Source organism: Drosophila santomea, chromosome X (genome assembly GCF_016746245.2).
Source record: "Drosophila santomea strain STO CAGO 1482 chromosome X, Prin_Dsan_1.1, whole genome shotgun sequence".
NCBI classification, from domain to species: Eukaryota; Metazoa; Arthropoda; class Insecta; order Diptera; family Drosophilidae; genus Drosophila; species Drosophila santomea.
The window spans coordinates 2,861,547-2,885,758 of NC_053021.2; the positions used below are offsets into that span (position 1 = coordinate 2,861,547).

Here is a 24,212-nt window from a genome sequence, read left to right on the forward strand (position 1 = left end):
AAACCGAAAACGACAAAAACAAAAACAAAAAGAAAAAGAAAGAAAAAAAAGCGGCAAGGAAAACGATGTAGCATACACCCAAGGCTAAAAGGGACGCCTGGCTGGTCAGGACTCCAGTTGTGGCCAGGACGAAAAAGCAGTGACCAGCGACCAGCGGCCAGAACCAGCAGCTCAGGCATGCCCAACTTCAGCACACACACACAGACACACACACACAACATCCTCCGTCCTTCTGAGCGAATTACGGACATCGAGCCACCATTCCGGCCAACAATCCACTTACGATGAAACGAAACCAACGGCCACGGACTTTTGATTAGAGAAGTGCTGGGCATTTCCGGCGGGTTAGCTCAAAATATGTGATATACACTGTAGTGTAAGATTTAATTTGCCATTGCCTTGAGTTTGTAGTGTAAGGGTGGCGTATACGTGATTACGTATACGACACGTGGGCCAGCGCTAGCATTCCTCGCATATTTCGGGTGCCTTCTTTTGGTTAGGGTATCCCGCAGGCGGTGCTGGGTCGCAGGCAGCCATTGGAATCGGCCCTCTTGTTTTTCAATTTACAAAATACGCCTCCAGCAGCTTTTCACGCGTCGCGCACTCAAAAATACCCAAAAAAAAATGCCAAAGCAAAGTGAAAATTAAAAACAACCGGAGAACTCAAAGCGCAAAAAAGGGAAACGAAATAAAAATGGAAATCGACAAAAAAAGAAAAGTGGATGCTGTGTGAGGCTACAAAACTCTGACATCGCCTTCGATGGGTTAGAAATAAAAGTCGGAAAAAGATTAAGATGATGGCCAATGAAAAATTTAAATTTTAAGCTTTCATGCAAGCCATTTTAAGCCACCTGTTCCTATTTTCCACTGCATTTTCCTGCCGTTTCCCATTTAAACTCTTGGCCAATTTAAATGTCTTGAAAGGGTTTCTTTTTATTCATAATTCATTACTTTGGTTTACATTTATACTATTTTACTGCATGTTTTTGTGTGTTTGTTTTTTTTGGTTTTTCGGTTTTTTGGTTTTTTGGTTTTTTGGTTTTCTTGGTTTTTTTCCAGAGCAACCCAACGGAACCGCATTAATTTGCCCGTTGCTCTCAGAAGTACCTACAAATAATTCTCTACATCAAGTGCTTTTCTTTTTCGGCTTTTTCCGTTTTATTTCGGGACTCGTCTGCGCCTTTTTTTCGGTTTCATTTTCCACTTTGGACTTGCCTTTCGATTCGTTTAATTTTAGCTTAATCTTAAGTGTGCTCATTTCTTCTTGCAACGCATTTTTCATTTTATTTTCGCTCTGCCAATTTGCCGCATTCATTCGAAGTAATTTTCTCAAAATTTTCTCAAATGACAAACTGGTTTATATTCGCTTACACAAATTGTATTTGACTATTTCCATACACAAAAAAAAAAAAACAACATCTATTACATATGTTCATAATTAATAGGTAATTATGTAATTTGCATGGCGTTTGCTGTTTTGGATTTTCATAAGCTTGTTCGAAAAATGAAAACTGAGTTTAGGATCAACTGGCACGTCATTTTTAAGTGGCAAGTGAAACCTTCTGCTGATTGGAAAGTAAATAAATATTATTTTAGTGCTAGCACTTACTGAAAAACGGAATTTAATGGAGTGAATGCTTCATGAGGAAGCCTTAAACATAAGCAACGTTTTCCCATGGATTCTAAACGTTTTGTTTTAAAACGGAAAGCGAAATAATTGCCATCCAGTGTTGTCCACCTTCCACTGCTCTGTGCACTTGGACCAGTGTGACCACATGTCGCTTGTAGGCAAAGCAAACGGAAATCCAAAACAGACGCCCTGTGTATACGTTTGTAAACACTTTTATCGTAGTATTTATCGTACTTTAGATTTGGCCTTTGCATCGCACACACTCCCCGCTTTTCCATTCGAATCTCCTCCAGCGTTTTGGTTTCCATCCTTTTTCTTTTTCTTTTTTTATCCGCTTTCCCCACCTGACAGACTTTGCACTTTCTCCGGCTGTAAGTGTATCTGCTATCTGTATCTCCATCTGTATCTTTATCTGTATCTGTATCTGCTTTTGAGTGTGCGTGTTTGTTTGTTTGCACTTGCTTGCTTTTCCTTCTTTTTGCGGTGAAAAATTGACATATTTCGGTACTTGCAACTGAAGTCGAGTCGACTTGAGCTGAGTTTTCTTTTGGGTTTCCGCTTGGATTTCCGGCATTTCTGCTGGAGACACAAGACTTTGGGAAGCGCTAGCTCCGCAAACTTTTGGCCGGAATGTGGGATGCTGGATGTGGGATGTGGGATGTGGGATGGGGGATGTTTCTCCGGGGGACTTTTAAAAAAATGGCCAGCGGGGCAATGCCAACAACTGTTTCAATTTGCTCTGATTTTGAAGACCAATTACGCTTGGCTGTGCAGGGAGTGTACTTCTTACGTCATACTCGTACTTCATCATCATCTTTTCTTATTTAAGGTTTAACAGTTCGTTACTGTTGCTGTTACGATTAAGTTTACGTTTACGGTTACTAGTGCGGATTACGGTTGCAGCAACTCCGGTCTTCGGACTCCGGGCTCCGGGCTACGGGCGTTCTTAGCCCAAGATCTTCTTGAAATAGCTAACCGTTTCCGGTTTGGTTAGCGAGCGTCGTCGATTTGGCTTGAATGGCGCCTCGGTCTCCTCCAGGAAGTTGTGTCGCGTTGTGGCCGCCTCGCTCTCCAAATGGCCCTCCTCGTCCTCCACCTCCTCCTCCTCCTCGGGGCTGCCCATGCCGTTGTTGTCCACCTTGAAGGATCCCTGATTCACTGGCGGATATCTGAACTCCCTGACTGGCTTCGGTATGGCTGTTGCAGCTGCAGATGCTGTGGCTGCTGTGGCATTCGATTTGATTTCATTAGCTGCGACTGCTCTGGCAGCAGTTGTTGTTGCTGTTGCTGCTGCTGCTGCTGCTGGTGGCGCTTCACTGGCAATTACCGTTGCTGCTGGCATTGTCGCCGATGTTGCTGCGGTGTCTTCAGCTACTTTCACGCTTGTTGTCACCTCCACAGCTGCACCTGTTGTCGCTGTCACGGTTGATGTTGCCACAGTGTCAGCGACTGCTGCAGCTGATGTTGCAGCTGATGTTGTTGCTGCTCCTCTTGCTGTCACTCCCTTCGATGACGCTACTGTTGATGGCTGCACTTCCTCTTTGGCCGATGTTGCTGCTGCAGATGTTGTTGCTGCTGCCGAAGTTGTTGCTGCTGCCGAACTCGTCGTTGTTGTTGCACGTGTTGTTGTGGTCGCGTGCTCGCTGGCATGTTTGGCCGGCGGCACGTAGTGCGACTTCACCAGCAGCATTGGCGGTATGAAGCGCGTATTATCGGCGGACTCGTTGACGTGCGTTGCATGCTGCTGTTGCTGTTGCAACGTGGCGCCTTCGTGCCACATCGGTAGCTGGTGGTGTTGCTGCTGCGATGGGTGTATGGGATGTGCCATGTTGTTGCTGTTGTCCGTGGGCGTGGCATGGCTAGTTGTTGTTGTTGTTGTTGCTGCTGCTGCTGCTGTTGTGCTTGTTGTTGTTGCTCTTGTTGTGGCAGCGGATGCTGCAGCTGTTGTTGTGCTAGTTGCTGCTGCTGCTGCTGCTGCTTCGCTCGCCGCGGTTTTTGTTGTTCGTGGTGCCACCATGGTTGTTGGCTCTGGTTTCCTGGTCGTTGTTGTTGTTATCTCCTCCGCTTGCGGCGTAGTTGTTGCTGCTGTTGTAGTGGTCGTTGTTATGGTGGTGCTTCTAACGGTTGTTGTTGGCCGCGTGGTTGTTGCCGGCGCCTGTGAACTTGTGGTGTCCACTGCTTTCGGTGTGGTCACTTCCTCAGTAGCTTCCGTTGCCGCTGCTGTTGTTGGTGTAAGTGTTGTTGTTGTTGTTGTTGTCATTGGTGTTGGTCTAGTGGTTGTTGCTGCCAAAGTGGTTGTCTTCAGTGTTGTTGTTGTTGTGGTCGCTGGCGTTTTAGCTTCTACAATTGGAGCCATGGTGCGCAGATCCTGCGGCAGGATCTTCTTCTTGTGCGGCAAATGCTCGAATATCTCATTGGAGGCATCGCTGTTGCTGTCATCCTCGTTCAGAGGCAGTCGAATGCCCAGGCCCATGGCCATGCCCGGAGGCAGTTGCTCCTCACTCAGCGCCGGCTGGTCGCCCATCATCAGCTCCTCCTCGTGCTGGTGCACCAGCGATTTGCGCGACTTCTGCTGCTGCTGCTGTTGCTGATTGTGCTGCTGCTGCTGCTGGTGGTTGCCCTGCAGCTTCTTGGCAAAGTCCGGCGTGACCACCTTCTTGGCCGCCTTCTTCACCGGCTTGGGCACCAAATCGGGTATGCGATACAGTCCGGACAGCGATACGGCGCCCGGCGCATCCGCCTGCATCAGCTCACCCAATCCGGGAACGGAGACGGCGACGGGCGGCACTGGTGGCGCCACCTCGATGTTGATGGCCATGCCAGAGCGGCGGCCATAGTTGGGCAGCAGATCGATGTCGTTGTTCTCCTTGTTGTCCGTGCGTATGTTGTTGATGATCTGCAGCGACTTGAAGTGCGAGTTGGTGATGTCGTTGATGCGCTGCGCCTCCAGCCGCTCCTTGGGGCAGATCAGTTGTCGGATGGCACGCTCGCGATCCTGCAAAGACGCACAAGGGTTAGGGAAACAGGTGGGGAAGGAGTGTTCACTTTTAGCAATCAATCATGGATCAATAAGGGAACAAACCAAACTCACCTCCTTGCCCTTGCAGGTGTGTCGCAGCAGTCCCTCCTCCTGGCAATTGCGGATGAGCTCGATGCTGGCCGTATCCGCCATGTACTGCATGGTCAAATTGGGCATGTCCTTCAGTATGCACGCATCCGCCCAGCTGGGAACTGCGGATGGTGCAGATCAGTTAGCTGAAATCCCCACCAGAAAGTACTCCCTAGAGTACTCCACCTACCTGGCATTTCGCAGAGGAAGGAGGCCGTTTCGGGTCCACCGCAGCGCAGGGCGTGCCAGCGGTAATCTCGTATGGGATCGATGACGGCGCACAGTGGAGCATCCATCAGGGGCAGCGACTCGGCCCAGTAACCAGTGTCCGCCACCAAGGGACGTGAATTGCTGACCACCCCACAAAGAAATCACATCATGAGCTGCTTGCTTCCTTGCTATTAATGTTTATAAGTGGCTGTGATGTACCTGTCATGGCTTACTATCTACTATTTGTATTTGATTGATAATCAATTAGGAAAGTTGATATGCTGCACCCTTTTGATGCACCCTATATGCTTGAGCTGAAAGTCAAGGTTTTGAAGCCCGCTAAGCGTTATTAGCCCTCTCGATTTCAGTTAGTGTAACACGTATGCTTCTGAATATATATAAATATATATATATGTATATATGTATATGGAGAGTGGGGGATTCCCCGACTCTGATCTACTCCTAAATGCAGGACCACTATACACATGTCGGCCCCAACAGGACAATTGTCGCACCATCCCTTCCGCCTGCATCCCCATGTCCTCTATCTGCTCATGTATCCGTATATCCATGTATCCCTGTGTCCCTGTACCCCCCTCTCCGTGTATCCGTGTCTCCGTATATCCGTATACCGTGTATCCTTGTACCCCTGTATCCTGCTGTCCTGGTGTCCTGGCATGCCCCGCACACTACAATGGCCTGCTTTTGTCGCTGGTGTTGATGTTGATGTAGCCGTTGCTATTGCCATTGCCATTGCTATTGCTTCTGCTATTGGTATTGCTATTGCTATTGCTATTGTTGTACTTACGACCACATAAAACGATCCGAGTTCTGCGGTCGCATGAGACCAATCCAAACGATGTCGTTCACATCCAATTCCCTCAGCAGGTCGCGCGTTGCATCGAATTGAAAACTGTTGTCGACTGTAAGGACATCAAGCACACACACACGCATGCAGGACGTTCGGAAAAACAGCAGAAGAAGAAGAAAAAAGGATGAGCAGAGAGAATAGTTCAAATGAAAACGAGTCGAGTCGACAAATGGTTTTTATTTGTTCTACACGGCGTATTTCTATTAAATTCGCCTCGCCTATTGTTGTTTTCTTTGTTCGTTCTTTGTATTTGTTTTTTTTTACCCCCACATTTCGTTTTCATTTCGGGTTTTTTGTTTCAATTGAGCTTTTCGGCAGTGGGAAGCCATCAGCTCGATGTTACCCACCAGTGACATCACAAATTGTTAACAAAACGCTGTCGAAAATAATTTTTTTTTTTTTTGTTTTTGTTTTTGTTTTTCCTCCCATTTTTTGCACTACTCTCGTGTGTCGGTTTCCTGTTTTCGCTGCTGTTTGTGCTTCCTATTTAGCTATTGTGTGCATCACATTTGCATATGTTGCAAAAGAAATACAACAAAAACAGTGTGCGCTTTCAACAAATTGACGCCGCATTCTAAATACGCTAACAGCTCGCTTGATATAAATACACTATTATGCTTCAATTGTTAATTGCTTCTCATGTAAATGAAGAAAAAGGTTTGTTAGCTTTTGACACCAATCGCTACATTTTAAATCACTTTAAATCACTCCATTCAAAATCACACGAATTAATGTGCTCTTCCCGACTTTTATGTGGTTTTCCCCGCCGCAAGGATCGCAGGACCTGCATTTTGGCAGCTGATTTTTTTTGCTGAAAGCTGATATATTGGCATTTTTCTGGCGCCCTATTGAGTCGCTTGTTTTGGGTCATTGGAGCGACCGGTTGATTGTGATTTAGATGCAACGAACTGCTGGCCATCTTTATCTGGCCACTGCGACCCCAATCTCGACCTGCCGCTGTTTCGTACTACGAGTACTAGCCCTCCCATTTACAGGGGGGGAGTGGGGAGTGGGGAGTGGGGGGTGGTGCCCCCGGCACTGCAGCGACAGCATTTGTCAGAGGGATTTATTGTATTATGAGGATGGTTGGGCTTGCAGCCCCACAGCTTCGCATGCGGAGCTGAAAGGCGAATGCAGTGCGGTAAACGGGGGGGTTGATGCTACGCCAAAGCTTTTGGGGTCTTGCCACATAAGAGAGAGAGAGAGATACTGAGAGAGGGAGAGAGGGATAGTCGACTGTGGCTGCGTCACTTTGCTGTCATTTCATTCATTTGCGAACCACAATGGCAATGTCCCTTTCTGAAATCGGTCTTCTGCACCCGCAGTGCCCTCCAGTTCCTCCTCCTCCTCCTCCTGCTTCTCCTCCTCCAGTTCCCCCTCCTCCTCCTCCTGCGATCCCAATTGCATTCGCTAGTTGCTAGGTGACGCTCGTTGGCCGTTCAGTTTCGCAATAATGTGGCATTTGCTTTTTTGGGCATTTAGCACACAGCTCTGTTGCAACCCAATGCTGTAGTTTTTCCCCAGTTCACACAGTGTCCCCAGATTTCCCAGATTCTTGCTTACCCGTCACCAGATTGGCGTGATGAAATTGACAGACGGCATCGGCTTCGAACCAGGAAATGCGATCGCGAAAGAAGCGATAGAAGACGTTCAGACCCTCCTGCGGCATCGTCCAGGTGTTGCTCACGTTCACCTGTAAGACAGAGTGGGAAAAAGTGCGGAAATATACATACTCGTACATACGTAAAAGAGTTCATTTCGGTTTATTTGTATGCGAGCGGCGCACGGCATACGCCGCGTGGCCCGTAAAGCGTTTACATTTTTAATGCCCAAGGGGGGGACAGGGGGGACAGGGGGGCTGTGTTGGTGATGTTGAAGAGTTTGTTGCTTGTAGGTAGGACTCTACGACATTAAAAATACATACAACACACGCGCACATTGGCTTTTGAGGGGGTTGGTGGGGGGTGAGAGGGGTTCTTCTGGATGTAAAATCTGCTTTGAAGCCATGTCCCCATATATTTCATTAGGGCGCAACTGGGAAAAACTGAACAACTGAACAAACGGGCAGCGGGGCAACAAACGGGCAACAGCTGCCGCAAAGCAAAGCAGCGCAGAATGCCTCACATCTACATCCAGCTCCTCCTGCTCCTCCTGTTCCTCATGCTCCTCCTGCTCCTCATGCTCCTCCTGCTCCTCCGCCGCGAGAGATTCCAAAAATGTTCTTTGTAGCCTGCCGCGTGCTGAGACCGAGGAACCAAGCGCCAGGGGAACCAGCCCGGGTACTCCAGCATCGTCTCCATTTCCATTTCCATCTCCATCTCCATTTGCATCTCCGCCTTCAGCTTACGGAGTCGAGTGACAGACCTCGCTTTCGTACATTAACTAATTAGGAGCAGAGACCCGAGGACGATGGCGAACTCGTCGCCAGGAATACATACATATATACACATAATCGTATACATCTATGTGTATGCAAATATAGCATATACCATACTCGCATTAAGACGAGCAGCGCCAAGCTGATGACAAAGTGCGGCCGAAAGAAGGCTCAACAAAACCCCCTTTTCAAACGGAAATTTAAATGGCTGACTTCCTCGAGTGCTCCGTACACGAAATGTGTTCTAGATGGGCTCATGATACAAACAACTTGGTAGTTTCGAGTTCTGCAACTAGTTTCAGCAGTAAAAGTGCAGTGCTAACAACTTGTAACTGAACAAAATCAAATGGCAATCGCTTGCTGCAAATTAGGGTTATCGCAGTAGGCTGGTGGCAACTCATTTGTGGCAATCGAAGCAGGTGAGGTTCTAGTTGAGCTCCTGGACGCTGTCACCTCGCCGCCGGCGGCAGCGCAGTGGGTTGGACTGCGAGCTCCCAAACGAAACGGAGTAGTGCCGCCGGTCCGGGTTCGAATCCCGGTGAAGTTGAAATAAAGTAGCATGGATATATGGATACATGACATAGTTAACATAACACATAACATGGCATAACATAGAGAGAGAGAGCAGAGAGCAGAGAGCAGAGACATACATATAACCTCGACCTAGTATCAAGAATTGAAGGCCAGATCTACTACACTACTACTACTACATAAGGGGAACGTCGTACGTGCAATATTAGAATTTAAGCAAAAAGTGTCTGTGTATATAAAAAATAAAACTTTTTTATATAAGAAATAAAACTTTTTTTATCTAACCACTAAAAATGAAAAACGCATTAAAAGGAGAAAAAGTAACATTTCGCTTTCGCCTTTTATTTTTCACTCAACTTCTAAACTTTGCATGCTGCTCATAAACGCAGCTAAGTGTGGTTTATTTTTGTTTTGTTTAAACTAATTAAATCTGTTTTGCGCACATTGCCTAGCAACTTGCGGGTGGAAGAATTCTTGCGGCAAGTCCTTTGGCAAAAACCCAGTGAAATTAAGAAGCGTCCCAAGGAATGCTGCTGGTCATAAATTCGGAAATTTTATTTCAACTTTTCTCCGCTCTCCGGATTTTTATTCCCCCATTTCCAATACGGGCTGGGTGGCAAGCATTTCATTAACTTAATTAACGTTTAATTGAAAAATTCAACAAAGCAAAAAAGCAACTTCTCGGCCATCGTGATGCGGGTACTTTCATCTCTTCGGCGCGAAAAAATTCCATCAACAGGGAAATGGAAAAAATTAAAATATAGAGACGGTGAAAGGTGCGGGGATTGTAAATGTATTTGAATAGGTTTTTATGCAGCACTTATCAGTCGATTAATTTTGGTTATGCGAGTACAAATATATCCATAAAAGCGATTTATTACTTTATTGCGACTTTTATCGCCCAGCGAATTGGCTCGCTTATGAAATATGAATTTAATTAGCCCAATTGCAGTTATTATGCATTTACGGCCCTATATGGCTTTCAATATATAATAACTTGATGGAGATCTGCTACAAAGTGGCATTAACACACGTGTCCCTGCGAGTGTGTGAGTGTGAATGTGTTTTTGCTGGAATTATTAATACTATTGCATTACGCAATGCAATGGAGTTCACTGAGGCAGCAATTATTCAACAATTTGCATGCAAACATTTCAGTTGGCTGCTCGCAAAAGGAGTAACCGAAAATATGTGAATCATATATGTGATATATTTGATCAAGAAATGCGCCTCTTTTGATTCGCCCCATGAAAAAAAATAATAATATTGTAAAAAAAAATGTTTATAAACCCACTGGGACTTGAACCCCTTCACTTTCGAGTGAGAGTCAAATGCTCTAGCTGCTGAGCTACACAAAACTGTCAAAATTTCGAAAAAATTACTTAAAGTGTTTCAACGCCACGGTTTTGAAAGCTAAGGACTTTTGCGAGAACTTAAAGCAAATCAGAGCGAGATTAGTAAAAGGAATGCAAATGAATGCAACGTGGCAACTTGCAACTTGCAACTTGGCAACGATAGCAGCAATTGTTGCAGAAGTAATGGCAATGGCAATAAGTGCTGCATAATCATATTAAAGTATTACGCAATGAATGTCATTGGATAGCTACGAGTATATGTGAGAAAAGTTCAAATTCAAATGGGAGCTAATGTATTTTCCTACTTTATTACAAATATTGGCAACATTAGCACGAACTGAGGCAAGTGCAACTGCAACTGCAGCAGATGCTCAGCTGCCACCGATTGTGGATTTTTCCACATATATATTAACTATATATACTATGTATTATATTTATGTTTTATCTGCTTCTTCAAAGCTATGTTTTTTCTTCTCCTTTTCAGGGACTTCGCAACTTGCTGTGCAAACAATTCCACGGTTGCCACTTCTTTTGAGGCGCCTCCTGTTGTTGCTACTGCTGTTGTTGCTGCTGCTGCTGCTGCTGTTGTTTGTCTGCTGTTTCCCCCCTAGTTATGCTTTGTTTGTAATTATGATGAAGACATCCTGTGGCAGCGGGTGAAGGGCGGTGGGCGGTGGGCGGTCGGTGCGAGTACAAATTAAACAAAAGAATAAGTGAAATCACAAAGCGCTGCAAAAGACTTCTTTTGGCGTGTGTAATTTTTGTACTCTTGTATTTGCATTTTGCGAACGGCTGCAGAGCGGCGAACAAGTTAGCACAATGCATCCTGAGGATTTCCCGGGAAATGTGCTCTGTTTGCACCTTTTAATCATGGGTTTCTATTTTACTTTGGCACAGAGCGGGAAATTAAGCGCTAAGTACTTGCTAGCGAACATTTAGCCAAAAGGATATAATGAGATCATCAACTTGTAAGGGGCTTAAAGTGCGTGTTCTTTGTGTTCTTTAAACGGTTTGCCAGTTTGCCAGTTCGCCAGTTTGCAGTGAAGCCAAATTATAATTACCCATTAGATACGAAAAGTTATGCACACCTTTAGGCGGCTTTAGGAAGTTAACTTGTATTTATTAACTTCATGCTTCCTGCCACATGTACTTTTCATGGCATTACTATGTATTACTATGCGCTAAAACTGTATTATTTGCATACTTCCTTCAGCTGAGATCCAAAACAAATTGTGAATGCATAATGTGAGCTGATTCATCCCTTTTGATAACGTTAACATGCCCCATTCCCCATTCCCCATGCCCCCCCATGCCACATGCCACATGCCCCATGCTCACCTGAGCTCAAAGGAAAGTATTTTCATTTTCCTCTTCGTTATTGGCTTTTCACCAAGTACTCGAGCGATTATAATGGAACTTGCTGCCAAGATGGCATGGCTATGAGGATTGGGGTGGGAATGAAGATGGGGATGCGGATGAGGATGAGAACGATGATGTGGATTGAAGGAGGGCGCCTCTTTGGCCCGGGGTGTCAACACAATCAGCGCCTGTGGCGCTTTCAAGTGGCTCCAATCTTTGGCCGAGTCGTGCGTGAATCATAAGTATCTTGTCCCAGTACAAGCGACTATATCCATTTGCATATATATATATATAGATATATGTAAGTATATATTCTCAGAAATACGCACATTTATGCAGATGTATGCTAATGTGGCAGCCACAAAATGGGGCGCGTTTAAAATCAAATACGCCCGTTGGCGCAAGGTGTGTACATTAGCAATCCTTTTGATATATTGGCATATTTAATGCCACCTGCCTTTTTTGTACTTTAATTTTTCCTTTTTCTGAGCGGGGGACGGAAGGGGAGGCTAAATATTACATCACAAAAGCTGCCAAGTCAAACGGCTTATTTATGAATTAGCAATGTGATTTTTGAGCTTTATTTTTCCCTAGTCTGCCATTTACTCGCCCACCTTGCGGCGCGCTTATGTTTCAGATGATTTACACCCCATAAGGTTGGCCATTATGCTAATGAAGCGTCTGGAGCGCTGGCATGGGACGACCTGGCATTACGTACTTCAATGGCGATAAATTTCTGGCCACGGTGCGTATGAGCGATGTGTGGTAAGCTGGAAAAGCGCTCGTCTCTGGGATGGTAGAAAATGCAAAAAAGTTGCAGAAGAACATAGGTAACATGGAAGGAAATGAACTAATATTACCTCCAGAAGCTAAGAAACTTCATTTATAAGGATACAAGTGTATAACCTGCATAACAGCCACTTAGTTGTACCATATTGAAATATTTTCTAATATATATTACCTGCAGATAGCCGAGATCATTAGATGCGAAATGAGAATGGATGACGAGGCCAGCGAAGAGCTGCAGCTTGTGCTGGAGTAGCTCCTCCGTTAGCTGCTCAATTTGTCGATGCTGCGTTCGAGTATCCTCGATGTGCGTCGAGTGGCAATTGTGGTGCAGCCAGCCAGTCAGCCACCACCACCCACAAACAGCCTCAATCCAACGACAGGTGGTTTAGGAGGGCGGGGGAGGGGTGGTGACTAGGATATATAAATAACGATGTCACTGGGTGGCAGAGAAATATGCACAGAGCAGAAATAAATGAAACGAGAGCGTGACCCGTCGCCTTGTATAAAATATATCGTGATGTTACAGTGCCACTGCAATGTCCTTGGCAGGTCACCGCCCACTGAACACCGCCCAGCCACCCACCGCCCACCGCCCACCGCCCACCGCCCACCGCCCCCTAAGGCAGACAGTGGGACATGTAATTGTAACAGACTGTGCCAAAAACAGTGGCAGCAAAGCCGCTTCTGCACCCACCGCCCCCTTTGGCGGCCCAACAATGGACGAAGGACAAAGGATAACACGACGCCCACTTGCCCACTAGCAACCACCCACCACCCACTACTCACCACCCACTTTTCACCACCCACTTTCCACAAGCAGCAGAAGCAGCAGCAGCAGAGGAGGAAAATGGGAAACGAAGCTGCAGCTGTCAACTGTCGCGCTTGCTTACATGCACGGGAAATTTATTAAAATTGAAGACAACCAGCGCTGCAAGTCAGTTTGCCAGTTTGCCAGTTTGTCAGTTTGTCACTGTGTCAGCCAGTCAATCCATCAGTCTGTCTGCAGATGAGTGCGTGACACGGGGGCTTAAGGGGATTAAGTGGGGCGGAGATATCCAGGGAAATATCCAATGCAATCTGGCCAGTCAATCAGCGAGGTGAGACAAATGGAGGAAATGCAAGAAAATACGTGAAAATACGAGGAAATACGAGAAAATACAAGAAAATATGGGAAAATGCTGCAGTGAGGACATCTCGATAGGAGATAAGAGAATGCACCAGTTTGTTCACCATCTTAGAGAAACTAGCTCTACTTTTTCTGTTAATAATTTATCAATTAGTGATGTGCAGCTGGATTATCCCACATGGCCCATGAGAATGTTTTGTGAGCAGACAAGAAAATGGTTTTCAGCTGCGGAAAATGATGATTTCTGGGGCCACGAGGCGTGTGCTGCTTTGTGGGTTAATGGGGCCGCCAAGGAGATAAGGAGATGGCGAGAAGGACATGCAGAACAACATGTGTGCATGTGTGCGAGTGTGCATGAGTTTCGGGTGCAGCCCCAAGGATAACATCGTAATTTGTTGTGCATCGCCTAATCCTTGCGCTACTTTCGAGCCAATGTGAATTATGCGCACTTAAGTCAACTCTCAGGACACGCACACATGCACATCACATCCTGCACATCCTGCCACACTCACACACTCACTCACACTCACTTCGTCTATGTGTGTGTGCTTGTATAAATGCAACCAGCTTAAGAGATTTTATTCAGTTAAAAAAAAAAAAAAACAACCAAGACGTTCCGAATGGCAGCTGAAAGAAATTAAATTTCTCGCGCGAAAAATGCCTGGGAAATGGGAGGGGAAATGGCGTGGAATGCGTTGACAGGTGCCCAAGCTGTTATTCCTGCAATCAAGCCGGTGAAAATAATGCGAGAAAACCCAAATAGAAGCAAATCAAATAGAACCAATTCGGTTGGGGAAGCCATCCGTTCGCAGTGCAACCAAATGCTGAATAAACTTAGCCAAGCTGAATATCCCGCAACTATTCAGTTAGCCATGGAAACACACAGTGCACTTGGGTGGAATTAATCATTAAAAATAAGTAAATGCCAAATGGGATTTATTTAGTTATTTATGTACTTGGCTGGAGTGCAGCGATAGATGCAACATAAACTTAAGCTTGTAGTCGCAGCTTATTCATTTATTCAAAACAAATGCCATAAATAGTCTAGTTCTTACCTGGCAGTGGGCAAAAAAGAAGATGCAATTCTCGCAGTGCAGCCAACTTGAGTGCAGTGAACTAAACTTGGCTGAAGGCAATCCGCTGGGTACGCGCAGCTGAAGCAGTTAAAGTTTCTAATTGAAATTGAAACAGAGCGGCGGACAGCGGACAACGGACAACGGACAACGGACAACGGACAGCGGACAACGGACAGCGGACAAGGCTTTACGGACAAGAAAGCCGTCAGTTGCTGGGCGCCGAGTTGAAGAAAGGACGCCGAGTTAACCGGGAGGATTGGCACTCCCTCCCGCAGCTATGCAAATTGATTAGCGAAAATGAAATCCCACGGAAGACCCGAGGGGTGGATGAATGCCAAATGGAGGTGGTGCCTGCAAGCAGCTCCTGCTAAGCATTATCCTTGCACTCCGCCGGTACAGAGAGCCCGGTTTTATGTACTCCTGAATTGGCATCTGTTCAATGTGCAAAATGTGCTGGCAGCTGGGAGCTTAAGTGCAAGGCAGCATAAGTAAATATCAAGCGTCACCACTGAATAGTACAGATAGTTATTTATAAGTAAAACCGCTAACAAGCTGCAGTTGCAGAGATCCGACAATCCTAATGCCTAATAAACATGACAAAATATGGCACCTCGTTCATCGAAAATAAATAAATGTGTGAGAGTAGTAATCCCTGTAGAAGTATGTAGAAGTAACCACTGTGGTCATCGATATCATAAAGTTTCCCCTGGAAAGTTGATTGCAGGAGGCTTAAGCTTGCACTGCCCCGCCTTCCAAGGCTGATAATCCAGCGGCGTCCACCTTCAAGTTGGCAAATCGTTGCATAAACTTTTGCCTGCTCCAAGGAAACTAAGTCCTTCCGCACCGAATCGCAAATCCCTGCAGGGAATCGGTGATGCAGCCAGTAAGCCAGTCAGCCAGTCAGCCAGTCAGCCATTCTTCCCCAAGGTATACCAATATCATGGCCCAGATAAAACTTGGACAGCTTGCGGATTCGCTTCGAATTCTAATTAAAAGCGCAGAAACTTTTGCTCCGCAACATTTTTGCCCAGATGATTGCAATCGAAATTGTCGCACATTATGCATGGGGTGGCGCTCAGTTCCGTTCAGTTGAGTTCAGTTGAGTTCAGTTTTGGGTGGGCTGCTGTTGGTACAGGCTAGATTGGCCATAAAGCAACCGCAACATGGCCGAAATGAAAATGTGCAGCGGAGGACAATGGCAAATGGGGTTGGCAGGCAAAGGCCGGAAGGCAGAAAGCCAGAAAGCCAGCAAGCCAGAAAGCCAGAAAGTCGCCTGGGAAAAGTTTCTCAACTTTTGTCACATTTAATTAACATGAATCAATGGCTCATCCTGTCGAGCATGAGGGGGGATTGTATGTGGGCGATGGTGCACAGGGGCGCAGCCACAACTTTCTGCGAGGGGCATCGATTTTGCCAAGTTAACTGAAACCCCAAGTCAAAAGCAGGCATGCTAATAACCTAACTAAATCATAGTTATATACATGTGCTGTAATACATTGCAAAAATGATTATGTAGTGTTTGCTGAGGGGGACATTTACTTCTGGAGCCCCCTTCTGTGCGCCACTGCCCATTTGGGTGGTGAGAAGGGGTTGGGTGGTGTTCAATGCTCAGGCACGCAAGCCAAAATTTATTGGGCACCCCAGTTCGTCTGCAATAAACTTGAAATTTTCATGCCAACGACTCATTTAACTTGAGCACTGAATTAACAATTTATGCGCATATGTGTGTGTGTGTTTGCCAGTGTGTGTGTGTGTGCATATATGCATGGCTACATATGCATGTGGGTGTGTGAGTTTTATGACTTAACCGACACAAATTACTTAATGCCGTTCGTTCTTTATTGTTCAATTATTAAACAAGGCCTGAAGGCATAAAAAAGTTTAACACACACATTAGAAGTTGCCATCTGCGTGTGTGTATGTGTGTGTGTGTGTGTGTGTTCCTTTTTTCTTTGTGTGTGTCGGGAAAGTGGGGAAAGTGCGCCGATTAATGGGCCAGCATTTGTTATCAATGATGCCCCAGTGAACGATAATGGTTCAACAACAAGGATGTTGCCCAGCTGGGCCAATGAGGGGGTGGGGTGGGGATCCAACCATCATCATTATCGCTCTCATTATCGTCCTTGTCAATGGCGATTGTAGGATGATGCGAATACACTGCGCATAATGGCCAAAATAGCTTGGACTTTCATTGCTTGCATGTTTTCCTTTTCAATTCAAAATCAAGGCAGCCGCGCACTTGTGTGCCCCGATTTGTTTCAGTGCCATCATCGTTGTGGCCTAATGTCCGACGCTTGGGGTCAAGTCTGTATTTAAAGTCCTGCATCCTTTTAAGGACTCGCTGCCTGCGTTTTAGTGATTAAAACACGCACACACACAGACACACACTTTTATTTACTGTTAACTAATTCGTAATGTAATCTTTTTTTGTTGTGCTTCACGCTTTTCATTCTAGTTTTTTGCAAACTGACTTTGCAAATGCACGTGTCACAAAAGCGCACCTGTCTCATCCTCCGCCTCCGTTTAAGTCCTTTTTTTCCAGAGACGTGGCAGGACCTCAAAGCGCCAGCTTCTAATTTGCTGCTAAATGCGAGCGAAAACGCTTTGTTTGTGCATAACGAGGCGTGCCAGGCGGGGGGGGTGGTGAAGGCTCCAAAGGGGGATTCGTATTCGTATTCGGATTCGCTTTTGTTCCCCGCTTTCCACCGCGACAGCGGGAATGAAGACTGCACTTTGGCCGCATCCAGCGAAGGACGCGCCACCCGGCCATCCTGCCACCCACTGAACGGGGTCAAAGGGCGCCAACTAAAGAGAGAGGGAGAGAGCGGGAGAAGGGGGGAGTGCCGTGGGCGGGGTGGCAATCCAGTTGATTACCACGCGAACGCCGAACAAAAGACAATGGCCCACAACGAACGAATGGCGGCAGAGAGGTAGAAGAGGGGCGATGACAAAGGGGGGTGGGGGAGCGCAGAAAAATGCGGGGAAAAGTGCTGAAGGTCCACGTGCCAATTGCTTCATTACTTGCACATTTTCAACTCAATAACATTCGCCCCTCGCTGAACAAAAAAAAGAACGAGAAGAAGTGCGAAGAAAAAGGAGAACGGCTTTCCGTTGCAACAATGGCGCAAAACGCATGGAAAAGTGCTGTAGAACTGGAGTAACTAAGCTGCAGACATTTCCACAGCCATGAAAGTGGAGGTGGCAAAGCAGCTTTAGCAACTGCGCTGCATAATTTCCACAGCTAAAGTGATAGAACGTCGAAATAGCTCACAAAAGTGGCCAAAAGAATGCAGTGATAATACCATATATTGTTGCATACCTGCGAACACCTGTAAGTGAAATATGAGTGCAGAGGTGCAGTTCCCAATTTCATTAGCGGAATGGAGCAAGTTGGCCGATTCCTGCTGCAATTAATGTTTAATTTTCGCGGCGTTTGCCACGCACATCTCGTTGGATGGCAAAGTGCAAATTTGTGTATTGTTTATCCTCGTTAACCTGCATCCTGGCCGCAGAGCACACAGCAGTATCCGATATCTATGGGGGATCCATTGCGGTGGGCAAATATTTGCGAAATCCCCCCCCCCCCCTCCCTGCCATTTGGACAGCCTAACAATTTCTTAATTACGTTTGTCAACAGTCGAGGATTGCACAAGCGACCACAGAGCAGCGAACAGCAAACATTCAAACATTCAAGCATTGCCGATGCATTCCGACTTGCAGTTTCCAATTTCCCATATCCAATTTCCCATTTCCAATTTCCAATTCCCGATGCCATTGATGGCACTGCATTTCTGCATTTCTGTGTTTCTAATCGGGTCAACCAATCGACGGCCGTGGGACGCAGAAATAATTAATTTATATAAACTCATTTGGCATTCGATCGGAAATGAAATTGACTCGCCCGCCTCGTTTATTCAATCGAAATACCTGTAAGGACGACGAAATAGTTTCATGTGATGTGCTATGTGCTTTTTAGCTATTAGTCCTATAATATTTGCAAAGTTGCAAAGAAAATCAAGGCATTTTTAGAGCATAAAGTCTCTGGCAGATTTGCAAGAAAATTTGCAAATTTGCAAATTGGCCTAAACGATGTGTCAACACACCTCAACTAACTGACGCACTTTTCGCATTTGCATTCCATCCCAAAGTTTGCCTTCTTCGCTTTGAGCCTTTGAACCTGCCGGCAATCAGCTGATGAAACTGAATGCAAACACTTTTCAACTTTTCTTTCACTGGTCGGAGAGGGGGGGAGGGGCGAGGGGGAAGGGGGTGAGTCGCAGATAACGCAATTATACCAAAGTTCCCACCATTCAAAGGATCTGTGGAAATGGCCGAGCATTCCCCTGGCGTTTTGTGTTGAAAACTCACCTTGTTAATTTCATAAATTAAGCAAAATTAACACGTCATCATGTGTGTGGCATTATATTATACATCTTTTTATGCTGAGTATTCAAATTTCAAAAATGGCAGCACTAAAAAAGCATACATTTCCATGGCAATCGAGTTCAAGCTGAAATTCCCACTTAAGCCTTCAGGTTCGGTGAAATTTTTTGGTTGGGTTGCCAACTGGCTGTCGACTCTTTTGCCTTCACCTCAGTTGCCCCAGTTGACCTGGTTCCCATTGTCCTGTCGCCATTGTCCTTGCTCGGCGCAGATATATACGTGTGTGTCAACTGTTTGATGGTCCATCTGTTTATCCGACTGTCTATCTGTCATTCCGTTTGTCTATTTGTCCATTAGTCCATTTGTCCATTCGTCCTTTAGTCCTTTAGTCCTTTAGTCCTTTAGTCCTTTAGCCTTTCGTCCATTTGTCCTTTTGCCTGTTTGTCCTTTTGTCTTTTTGTGCGTTGGGCGCCAACTTTGTTAATGTCCTGTCTTAGAGAACCCATTTCATTTCCCTGCACTGAAAACTTTGCACACCAGCAAGTCGCAACTAAAGGTGTATAAATAAAATTCGATTGCATGGCAGTTGGTTTGCCATAAAGCCCTTTTCTCATTTCTCCCCCTGTTTGTGACTGAATGTCCTTCGAAAATCCACATGCAACTCACCAAATCATGGGCATTCACAGCGAGTTTCGACCGACTTCAAGGCCGGCCAATCAGCGCCGCTCCGGTGGGAATGTGGCCAAGGATATGGATGTGTAAGCTGCCAAGGATAGCGATATGCAGGAATGAGCGGTCGCTCGGTGGTTCATTTTAACTTCCGGTTCCGGTTCCGTTTCCGTTTCGGTTACCACCCACCCCCCCTCCCGTTTTCAGCGCGAAGTGCGAAGTAATTGGCTGCGAAAATGCTGCCATAAATCAAACCGATAATTATGTGGGCGACTGCGCAACTTTTTCGCACCAGCCCCAAGCCATCATCAAATATGCCCGAAATGTGAAAAAAAATGCAAGGAAATGGAATGAAATGGATTGGGCTGGGAAGTCGGGCTCATTCTGATTGCCGTCCATAAATTATGATTTGATGTGCGAAATAGTTGGGCGCCTGTCGCTGATGGGTAGGTAAATGCAGCTCAAGGTCGCCTACGCTTCTTTTTTCCCGATTTTCCGGATTTTCCGCTGCCTTCTGTGTCTGCTGGGCGGCCTTCGCCGGCCGCGTCCTTGAGTGGGTGGCGCATGGATGCCGGGAAAGTGAAACTGGAGCGAAGCAGGAGGAGTTCCATGCTCCATTTTGTGGCGGTGGCATGATTAATTGCTCATTGTTGCGGCGGCCACATCGTAAATTGCTTTCACGTCTCGTGAATCTCGTGTCGGGCGCACGTGAATGCCATGAATAAGAGCGGAATGAAACGGCCTGAGATCGGCCCAAAACTCGGCTACACTGCAACAAAATAATTGGCCATGACAAGTGCCAGCCAAGCTTGGAAATTCCGTTTGTTTCTAGATAAGTTCAAAGTAGAGTGAGTCTTGCGAAGAGCACATATGAAATAGTTTTTACATATATTATGCTATTTTTGCGCCATGTTCAGGTGAAAGGTGAATATTTTATTGGCAGTGTGCGAGGCCAAGTTTCCCAGCTCATCTCGTGTCATCCTGGCTAACGTTTAAGGCGTTCCGCATTGTTTATCATCCAGCTCCTTGGCCTCCGTTCTTCTCCGCCCGTCTAATGTTACATTATTAATGCATCTGCATGAAGCTTCCTCAAGCCTTCGTATGCAAATTGGGGACCAGGCCAGAGTTTCACCCGCATTTCCCTCCGCGGACGAGACGTGCTCAAAACCAAAAGGAAAAACCCGAAAATGTTTGCTGGAAAAGGCCCAAAAAGATGGGGAAAAGCAAAGCCAAGGAAAGCAAAGCAAAGCAAGGGCAATATTCTGTCTGTTACGCTGGAAAGTGATAAATGATTGAGCCCATAATCGAATGGATTGCAAATCCAGGCCCAAGTGGATTTTCCTCAAAAGTGTATGGTTCGTCAACGGCCAATCATGACTGTACAACAACTGGGGTCAGTTGGTGATTATATTTTCATTTTCACCGCGCACTCGCATAATATTCGCGTTTCGCTTTGAACAGCTTAACGAGGATAATGGCATAATCCCCAACATCATCGGTGCGTCAAAGTAAATGTGAAATGTAAATAAGGGCTTTACCTATAGAAATTACTCGCCTCAAGAGTTCTTTGTCTGATACAATGCCATTATGCGTGGGTGTCCCCTTGAATGAGCTGATAACTCTTTGCAATAATCAAATCAAACATGCGTGAAGTGAGTGCTTAATATTGGAAATACGAGCCAAGTCCGCAAAGTTCTGCTCCAAATTGAATTATACGCTGGTTGTTCCAGTCTAAACTTTCTGCCTCGGCTGTGGCCATTTCAGTTGCTGTTTTTCCAAGCCAGCAATAGCAATCGCGATAATAAGCATAAATAAAGAGGCCAACAAAAAAATTACACAGCCATAAAAAAGGGCAAATGGGCATAAAAAGCCCCAGTCCCGTGACCATCACCACCATTACCAGCAGCTCCACCAGCAGCACCAGCTCCAATCCCAAACCCAAGCCCCAAGCTCCTCCATCATCATTCGTCTTTGCTGGCCATGTGGAAGGGGCCGAGTAACCCGAACCGAAGTGTACCATACCATTCCATTTCAGACCAGAACAGAGCCAACAAACAAGGAGGCAAGCAAACGAACGAACAAACAAACAAACAAACAAACAAACGAACAAACACAGAAACAAACGAATGAACGTTGAGAACGAGAACGAGAACACAAACAAGTTTTGTAGTGGGGCTGCAAACCGCCGAACAACCTCGTAAAAACTTATTTAATTTGTGATTTATATGAATAAAATTGTGTAGTAAATTCACTGAAATTATTCATTTCGCAGCGCTTACGGTCGGGTGGACAGTTCGAAGCAGGACAACCCGACTGCCACGGGAGCGGAAAAAAGACGAGTGCACCGAAAGAAACGGGGTTACCAGTCACGGAATTTAAACTAAATTGGCGGCCTACTTTAGGGCGCCCTTACGAGAAGCTTTCAATGAGCGATTAACTGCTTGTGGGACTTGCCCATTTATTTTTCCGAGTGCACGTGGCAGGCCAAAGGGGAGCAGATGGGGTCGAAGGATAAGCTGAGCACAGGACCAAAACAAGAACGTTGCCAAAATCAACTGCCGAGGATACGGCAACTCAAGCGACTCAGCGACTCAGCGACTCAACGACAACAGCAGCAAAAGAAAACTTTTTGCTGGCTAACCAAAGAGTTTCGCATTTTTGATTTACACTCGAGCGGCAGCAGCAGAATCGCAACTTTGGCGCATATAAATTTTGGGGCCAAGCCATTTTGGTGGTCAGGAGTCCACAGTCCACTCACTTTGCCCGAACTGCCAACTAGCTATACTCGTATATATTCGAAAATTATCTTAGCTCAATCTCTGTTCAAATGATTTTCGATTACCAACTAGCCGCAATTTAGTCTGGAAATTTCTTGCGGTGGTTCCTGCGGAGAGAAATCTGAGAAGTTTGAAAACAGACATTTATATATGTATGCCGCCTTAGCCGATTTTGGGCCGCAATAATTTCGTAATTTATTAGCATTCATGAGTTTACATTTTGAGTATAACTTACAGAAGTTATGGAATAATTTGCAATACATTAAGCTGCTCTATTGCTGTTGGCATTTCGGCAAATGATTGTTTGGCTTGTAAATTGACTAGCTTCAAATGCCAGGACAACGAGTCAAGCGAGCTCAAGCTGGGCCGGTCCTTTAGTTGCTTGGTCCTTTAGGTGCAGCTCAATAGCAACAGAACAGCAAAGGAGAAGGACATTGGAAGGACTCTATTGGCACATGGTGCTGTTGAACTTGGAACTCGCATTTTGATCGAATGGAATATCAATTTACTCACCGCTCTAGCATCGCAACGCATTCCCAGGCTGATCACCAGGCAGAGTCCCAAAAAGGACACCAGGCAGCGCGGTCGCAACATTTTCCACACTTTATTTCCTTTTACAATTTCTGTCGACAGGGATAAACAGCTTTCTTTATGTCTTGTTCTTTATTTGTTGTATGTTCTCAAATTTTTTGTTTTGGCGCTCACTATAAAAAAAAATGGTACAATCGCGTTGGCAGTGGTTCATTAACGCATCGGCACGGAGTTGGCGAAAGGATTTTCATCTTTATGATAAGGTACTTCTCCTCTTTCCCCCTGTCCCCCTGCCCCCTCCTCCTCTTCTCCCTCTCTCTCTCTCTCTCTCTCGCTCTTCAGCTCCCCGTACAGGACACTTTTAATATTTCTGCTGTGCCCACGCAACAATAACAAGGAATAAAACATTTAGCCGGCGCCGCGGCGACTTGTTTACTTTCACTACCACAAGGACTCACTCACTCACACAGACACACGCACACACCCAAACACACACAGGATATGAAGTGCAGAGGCAGGAGACAGAGAGGGAGACACAGAGAGAGAGAGAGAGAGAGAAAGACGGGACTATAAACGAATCCTTGCAGGAGCCCAAAAAGCACAACGAACCGAACGCGCGCGCGGCACGAATTGTTCTGGCGCCTCGACGGCGAAACAGGTCCTTTTTAATGTCCTGCCACGGCGAAGACAAGGGCGAAAGCTCCGCGGCGAATTCGGCTCCCTGCCGAGCGAATACGAGACGGGGCGAAGCGAATGAAGTTTATCAAATGTACGTGACTGTGGCTCGCTTCGAGCATGAAGTGTGTGCTAAGCTGTGCTGCTAGTACAAGTCCCCTCCCACTCCCCTCCTCCCCTCCTCCCCGCTCTTCCCAGTCCACGCCCATGCTCCTTCACTGTCCCTCCCCCCCTTCGCCAGTGCCTTTGGCACAAAATGCTCAAGGACACTTGCCCAAAACTAGCACCAGAGCCAAAACCAACGGGTACACATGAAAAAATCACGCAAGTTTCTGAAAAAGTTACAAAATGCATTATTTTACAAGGCTTTGCGAAGCGCGTTTCTTTACAACTATCCTCAAAATGGTCATATAGCCACAGCAATAACGGTTTTGAGCAGCTAATTACCAATGCTAACGAACCCCATCACTTTTGATAAGTTTTTGAGAAATTTAATTTTTTTTTAATTTTTTGCATTTTTGATAAGGGGTAACAACGTCAAAATTGGCAAAAAATGGGTCACATTTTTTATGTCAAAGTTGGAATGCAAATCGATTGGGAATTTAATTACGAGCTCAACGAGGTATAACAATCCATATTTGGACCATTATTTCGAATGTTCTGATCAAAATACTCATATTTACTTACGCACAAAAACAGAAAATCGATTTTCGCCAAAATTTCAATATTTACGATTGGTATTTT

General features: G+C 45.9%; 1 protein-coding gene across 1 annotated transcript; it reads right to left on the reverse strand.

Annotated features, from left to right (window-relative positions):
• Positions 1-907: 907 nt before the first annotated feature.
• On the reverse strand, positions 908-23,421 carry LOC120456071. The gene is made up of 7 exons (XM_039642660.1): positions 23,403-23,421; positions 22,776-22,966; positions 7,384-7,513; positions 5,758-5,872; positions 4,930-5,090; positions 4,722-4,861; positions 908-4,625 (listed from the first exon to the last, which is right to left on the reverse strand). The coding sequence occupies exons 2-7, from the start codon at positions 22,854-22,856 to the stop codon at positions 2,577-2,579; spliced, it is 2,676 nt and encodes an 891-aa protein (XP_039498594.1). The 5' UTR covers positions 22,857-22,966; positions 23,403-23,421; the 3' UTR covers positions 908-2,576.
• Positions 23,422-24,212: the final 791 nt, after the last annotated feature.